We start from the raw sequence: 7,346 nt of genomic DNA on the forward strand, positions 1-7,346 counted from the left end.
TCGCCCCCGCCAGGCCCCTTCTGACCAGCAGTCCTAACCCAGAGGGGGAGCGGGCACCCCCGGCCAGGGCAGACCAGGTGCGCGGAAGAGTGTGTCTCCGAATCGCATTTTAGAATAGGGACCTTTCTTCAGTAAAGACTGCTTGAAACCAGCAAAAGGCTCCCCAAGGGGCCAGAGGTGAGTTGGGAAGTTTGCCCACACCAAGCCCCTTCTGGCCAGCAGTCTGAGCCCAGAGCGAGAGCGGGCACCCACAGCTGGGACAGACCTAATGCTCAGGGGATTACATACCTGCATTGCCTTTTTAGGACAGGGACCATTCTTCAATAAAGGCTGCTTGAAACTGGCAGAAGGCCACCGGAGTAGTCAGAGGTGAGCTGGGAATTTCGCCCACGCCAGGCCCCTTGTGGCCTGCAGTCCCAGCTCAGAGTGGTAGCGGGCACCCACGGCTGGGGCAGACTGGGTGTGCAGGGAGTTTGTCCCTCATCGCCAGTTTAGAACAGAGACATTTCTTCAGGAAAGACTGTCTGAAACCAGCAGAAGGTTCCCTGAGGGCCAGAGGTGAGCTGGGAAGTTTGACCATGCCAGACTGCTTCTGGACTGCAGTCCCAGCTCAGAGGGGGAGCAGGAAACTACAGCAGGGGTAGACCAGGCAAGCAGGGAGTGAATCCTGCATCGCCATTGTAGAACAGGGACATTTCTTCAGTAAAGACTGTCTGAAACCAGCAGAAGGCTCCTGGAGGAGCTAGAGGTGAGCTGGGAAGTTTGCCCACACCAGGCCCCTTGTGGCCTGAAGTCCAAGCCCAGACGGGGAGCGGGAACCCACCGCCTTTGCAGACAGGGCGCACAGGGAGTGCGTCCCGCATCACCATTTTATTTATTTATTTTTCTGTTTTTATTTTTTTTAATTAATAAATTTTATTTTTATATTCCCCATACAATTGCAACCCCCCCATTCTGACCCCAATCCCTCCCCTCCCGTCCCCCACCCCCCAAAAAAGTGTCTCTGGTTCATAGTATTTTGTTGATTTTAATTTTCACTTTCTTATAGTTATTCATTTTCTTGGTCCCTTATTTAAGTTTTCTAGATTCCCGCTATGAGTGAGACCATCCAGTATTTTTCTTTTTCTTTCTGGCTTATTTCACTGAGCATGATCCCTTCCAGTGCCATGCATGTTGCTGCAAATGGCATGTGTTTATCTTTTTTGAATGCTGAGTAATAGTCCATGGCACATATGTACCACATCTTCTTGATCCAGTCATCTATTTTGGGGCATTTGGGTTGTTTTCAAAGCTTAGCTATTGTAAATAGTGCTGCTATAAACATAGGGGTGCAGGTGCTCTTTGGAATTGATGTTTCTGTGTCCTTTGGGTAAATACCTAGGAGTGGAATTGCTGGATCATATGGAAGCTCTATGTTTAGTAGGTCCAGAAATCTCCACACAGCTCTCCATAGTGGTTGGACCAGTTTGCACTCCCACCAACAGTGCAGGAGAATTGCTCTGATGAATAGTGAGGGCTGACTTCCAATAAAAAGTTTTTCTACACTCACGACATTTGTAAGGTTTCTCTCCTGTATGAGTTTTCTGATGTTTACTGAGGGCTGATTTCCAGTGAAAATATTTCATACACTGCCTGCATTCATAAGATTTCTCTCCTGTGTGAGTTTTTGATGTACAATAAGGGCTGACTTCTGACAGAAAGTTTTCCTACAATCTTTACATTCATAAGTCTTCTCCATGGTTTGAGACTGCTGATGTTCAGTAAGACCTGACTTCCAGAAATAAGTTTTCTGACACTGCTTAGACACTAAGGGTGTCTCTCCAGTCCAAGTTCTCTGACATCTTTTGAGGGTTGAATTATCGGACATTTTCCCTAATTCATAAGGTTTATCAGCTGCTTGTATTTTCTCATGTTGAGTAAGGAAAGAGTATTTATAAAATGTTTTCCCACATATATTATAGTCAAAAACTTTCTCACCTAGTGGTACTTCCTGAAGCTGAGTAAGGTTTAATTTTGTTCCAAAATAATCCCCACTTTGATTACATTTGTAGTGTTCAAAATTTTTATGAAGATTCAAATGTGTTGGTTTCTCAAAATAGGATGATTCCCATTCATTACATGCATAGTATATCTGCCCGACCTGAGCTCTACCTTGGACAATGAGAGCTGACATATAACAGCCTTTCCTACACTTATATTGAAAGGCATTCTCTCCCATCAAATCCCTTCTTTGGGTAAAAAAAAAAAATATTGTTTCTTTGTTGATGTCTCTCCCTTCTCCACCAAATTCCAAAGGTTGCTGCAAAGTTTGAATCATACGATGAAGACTAGGATACTCGGGATATCCAGGGCATTTTCAAGTTACACTAGGCCTCTCAATTTTCTCTATTGCATGCATCTCATCAGGCTCACCAGGGAAGAACATGTTCTTCCAAGTATGAAACTCTACAGGCATCATTCCTGAATGAATGTCATTATTTATACTCAAATTCAAATTATATATTGGATGCAAATTAAGTGGTTTTCCTAAGTCAATTATTTCCTTACTTGATGTTTTGCCATTGGCGATTATAACTTGCCACAAATGCCTGCCCTGGTTTTCCTGGTTGGTCTGTCTCAATCAGGTCATCCACAGCATGGACATCTAAAATGAGATAAAAATAACCATTCCATAAACAACCTCTAGGCATCTAAGCATTTCTGATACAAAGGTAAAGGAGTTTCTTCCCACACTAGGACAAGACTATTTTTTTTTAAAAAGGGCATTAATACTATGATGCAAATGATTCCTTTACATAATAAATGAAAGTATGAAATTACATTAATAGATTTTCTAATGTCAAACACATTGATGGAAAAGATATGAAAAACACTGATTTGATATCTTACTTTTTAAATTCATAAGGGTATACTTGGTCAACATACTGACATACACTGTAGGTAGAGATTTTGACTGAGAGCTTTCCACCTAGCATTTATTTATCCTATTCCTTCTCTATATTTTCTCTTGTAACTGTGCATCTTGAGCAGGTCTTTTCAGAACAATCAGAACATACTTTGTAAATGGCATGATCATCCTGATCAGCTACTTACTAGGTTTAAGGAGAGCCATTTCTGTCACTTAAGCAGGACTTTGGCTCCAGGACAAGGACTTTGCATCTACATTTGCTTAGTGTTTATTTCTCCTTAGGGAACATGTACAGGCATCTGGGGGTTTTCTCAAAGGCAAAAACTATTCCTTCTCTAAGACACATTCATTTGTCTCTGAATCCCTAACTAAACCATACACCAGTGGCTTCTCAGAACCATAGTAGGTACAGAAAACCGGCTCATCACTTTGTGCAACCCTTCCCTGATGATATAAAACATTTAGGTTTTGCAACTTAAGGGTATACTCAACATCTTTGAAAAAAAGTATCCCACATTCCTCTGATACTAAGATTCCTAGTATTCTTAACTCCACTTCTCAGCACCTGCTCCTAGTTGAAATTCACTGCATCTGAAGATTTTAGCTTATATTTTAGAATTTCATTGCATCCTAGTTAAACTTAAATCAGAGTCCATTGTTTCTTTTCTTTGTTTTGGTTTTTCTCCCAACTATTTCCAAAAAAGAAGGTGACATCACAAACTTCAGTCTCTGATTCCAAGGCCCCTGTCCCCACAACCTGAAATTCTTGGTTCAGTGCCTTTGGAACCGACAAGGTTTGAGTTAACAAATTCCTAATCTGCACCCCTAATAGTGATATCCAACCTCTACTCCAGATTGCACATTCAAGTCATCTCAACCTTATACCCTACAATGTAAACAGTCTCTGCAAAAGTCCCTTCTGAACCCACATTCTAAAATAATACTGTCCATTTTCTCTCACCCTGGTCATACTATGGCATTTATCTAATTAATGAGTATTTGCTTCCTCTCCCTTTCTCACAGAAAATAAACTCCATTACAAAAGGTTGGCTAGGGCCTCCCTGGTGGTGCAGCAGTTGAGCGCTGGGCTGTGAAGCTGCCCACATCCTCTGCCAGCACCGGTTCGATCCCCGGCCACTGGGTGAGGGTCCCACATGGCACACAGACCTCTCCTGCCACCTGCTTCTCCCCTCAGCAGTGTGATTCAGCCTTTCTGCCTGTTGTGCTCCATGCTCTGGCTCTGGTGAATCCTCTCACCCTCCTGCGCTTCTGACTGTACCCAGTGCTTATATAAATAAATAAATAAATAAATAATAAATAAATCTTTAAAAACAAGGGGGGGCACATTCCTTTGATTACTGTTGTTATCCACACAACTTACCATTACCATGTTGAAAGAATAAACAAATGTATGAGTAAATGCCTGAAAGGACAGTCCCTAAGAATGGCGTAAAACTGAGACTCCAGAGATTGATAAACCAAAAACATTTCTAGGGGAAGGTAGTTAGCGATTGCACACCAGTTACTCGAAGGATACTTACAACCATTATAAAAGTAGGGGAAGATTAATTAGGGAGCCATATTTGGAGAACAAATAATGAATGAATCACATACACAGAGACCAACCATTCTAAGGTCTGGATATGGGGAAAATAGCTCAGTAGGGCCAAGAATTCCTGGGCTCTCCTCCTCCCAGCCTCCCTGCCCAGTATGCAGTGACTGACCTAAGAGGCTCTGGTTTGAGGGTTCCTTGACAGTCCATGGCTCTGCTCCCTGCTCCAATCTGATGATGAACTCAGGTTTGTTAACACAAAACCCTGTTGATAAGAGAAAATGTTGACTTTAGACAAAACTGCTTAAGTCTCAGTCTTTGAAGACAACAACAGCACAGCTTTAAGAGCTGAGCAATGAAAGGCTGGTGTGGCTCTCTGACAGGGGTGAACACCCTTACCTTCCAGGTTTGCCATCTTGAACTAAATAACATTAATTTCATAAACAGCTGTACATTTATCAATGAAGATAAAACAGTGCTTTCACTTGTTTATTACAGGGCAGTTTTACTTACCCGTGGACAACAGGCTGTTGTAGGTCTCCAGCATCACATCCCTGTAGAGAGTCCGCTGAGCATCATCTAGGTCCTGCCACTCCTCCCAGGTGAAAACCACAGCCACGTCCTCAAATGACAACATCTCCTGTAATGAACATTTCTCAATTCAAGGCATCAGCCTATGTCAGAAGTATAGGATGTGACTGGGAGCTCAATATTTTATGTTTTTATCTTTTATAGGAAGCAGCCATCACTGGTACTCTATATGGTACAAAAGTGATTCCACAGTAGAATTATCCTACTTGTCTTAACTCATTAGCTCTTAGAAGTACTTTTATAGCTTTCCTTATAAATCTGGAAATGTCCTTCATGCTAAGGATGAAAGGATGAGTAAAAACCTAGTCCTCAAAGAAGCTAATCATCTAGTTTGCTGACTTAAGCATAGACATACATCTGGAATAATGTCCTAAAGCAACTATGACAAAAACAAGTTTAGTGTAGACTGGGGTTAAAAAAGGAGCAGGGGCGGGTAAACAGCACTTTCTGTTATCAGGTTGTACTTCACTGAACATCCAAAGATGTTTAGCAATTCTATAAACCACATGTTCTTATGAATATGAGGCAGTAGAAGAAATCAAGATGTTAGGAAATAAAGAGCAGTTAGCAAATTAAAGTGCTCCTAGCTTGTGAGGTGAAATAGGAGAAAGACTGAATACGAAGTTAGTTTGCATTTCCAGATACAACCTGATTCTGGCAATAAAAGTCTTAGGTGAATCAACATGTCTCTAATAACCTATTTAAAGTTTGCAGACATCCTAATTACCTAAAGACTTATTTTCATTCCCAAATGAGCAAACACTTTCCTAAACCACAGGGTGTAAATAACAAGGGAATAAAAATAGGTAAGTTACAGGCCCTCCCTGGTGGCGCAGGGGTTAAAGTATCAGTTCTATCAAGCTATCACCAGCTACTGTGGCTTGAGTTCAATTCCCAGGCATGGAGTTGACCCACATGGCACAGCAGACCTCTCCTGTCCTGACCGCTGCTCCCCTCAGCAGTGTATTTCAGGCAATCTGCCTGTTCTGCTCCCCACTCTTATCTCTGGTGAATCCTCTCACCACCCCCACATCTCTGGCCTACACTCCTGTTCTCTATGTATAAATAAATAAAAATCTAAAAAAAATAAAGTAAGTAAGTTACATGGTGGAATTTTCAGTTTAACAGTCATCCCCTAACAGGAGGATGGGAAAATGCATAAGGGAAAGTCAGAGAACAAAGCAGAGGGACAGCATTACGTATACTGTGGTAGCAGACTTGTAGGCATATAGAACACAGCACTAACCCTAACACAGAGTGCAGTGAGGGAGGAATGGAATAGAACTGGGTAATACTTGGCTGTCTGAAGGGTGAATTCCCTGCTTGATGCAGGCCTGCACGTCACACATTGTCCCTAGGTGACAGGGGCTGGCACACTACTGATGTTCTGCAAGTGCCAGCACTCTAGGCCCTAACTCTGGCGACTCCTTGTGCATGCAAGACTCAGAAACTGGATCTACCATTGCTATAACGCAGCCAGTATCCCATGGCTGAGTGTTTTCATGTATGGAGGACTTGTATATATTACTTTTAGAGCCTGGTAATTGTGTTTCACTATGGTTTTCCAAGTATTGGGTATAACAAATTATGATTTGTTAAACATTTTTTATTTATGCACACAAGAGCTGGGGAGTAGGTCAGCATTACAGGGGTGAGAAGATTCACCAGAGACAGAGTGGGGAGCAGAACAGGCAGATCCACTGAAATACACTGCTGAGGGGAGCAGCAGGCGAGGCAGGAGAGGTCTGCTGTACAGTACTGTGGGTAGCTACCTGGCCGGGGATTGAACTCGTGCTGCAGTGGCTGTAGAGAGCTTCATAGGTTGTGTCTCAATCCCTTGTGCCACCACGGAGGCCCTGTTTTCAATTCATTTTTGAGTCACTGGCTGGCAGGAAATAAAACCGTGTATATGAGAAAAAAAAGGGGATTTGAAGTGCTGTGGTCAGCTACAAAAAAAGGGGATTTGAAGTGCTGTGGTCAGATAAAAAAAAAAAAAAAACAACATTCAAGAAGGATTCAATCAATGTGTAAACCCAGGGGAAGAGGTCCAAGCTGGATGGAAACAGTAGGGACAGTCAAATCACAGGGGCTGACTCAGAGAGAACTGAAGTATGAAGAACGGGGCACAGAACTGAACACATGGGTGGATGACATTTATGAGAAGAAACACAAGCATTCAGGGGAAAGAGAAGAAATCACCAGAGAGGCAGTGACAAAAGCAAAAAGTAGGAATTTTCAGATCACGAGTGGTATTGACATAAACAGCAGAAGGCTCAATTAAGGCAGACTAGAGGG

At 42.5% G+C, this 7,346-nt stretch overlaps 1 protein-coding gene across 4 annotated transcripts in view; it reads right to left on the reverse strand.

Moving 5' to 3' along the window:
• Positions 1 to 324: 324 nt before the first annotated feature.
• Positions 325 to 7,346, reverse strand: part of LOC119250688 (zinc finger protein 717-like) — a 34,093-nt gene continuing 27,071 nt past the window's right edge. Inside the window, exons 5-8 of one of the 4 annotated variants that reach the window (XM_054697665.1) lie at positions 4,974 to 5,100; positions 4,633 to 4,725; positions 2,548 to 2,644; positions 325 to 524 (exon numbers count right to left, since the gene is read on the reverse strand). In XM_054697665.1, the coding sequence (XP_054553640.1) occupies positions 422 to 524; positions 2,548 to 2,644; positions 4,633 to 4,725; positions 4,974 to 5,100 (420 nt within the window). In that variant the 3' untranslated portion in view covers positions 325 to 421. The other 3 variants (XM_054697666.1, XR_005126380.1, XM_054697667.1) reach the window with 3 other exon arrangements.

This window comes from Talpa occidentalis, unplaced genomic scaffold, assembly GCF_014898055.3.
Source record: "Talpa occidentalis isolate TD23 unplaced genomic scaffold, MPIMG_talOcc4v2.1 talOcc4.18, whole genome shotgun sequence".
Taxonomy (NCBI): Eukaryota; Metazoa; Chordata; class Mammalia; order Eulipotyphla; family Talpidae; genus Talpa; species Talpa occidentalis.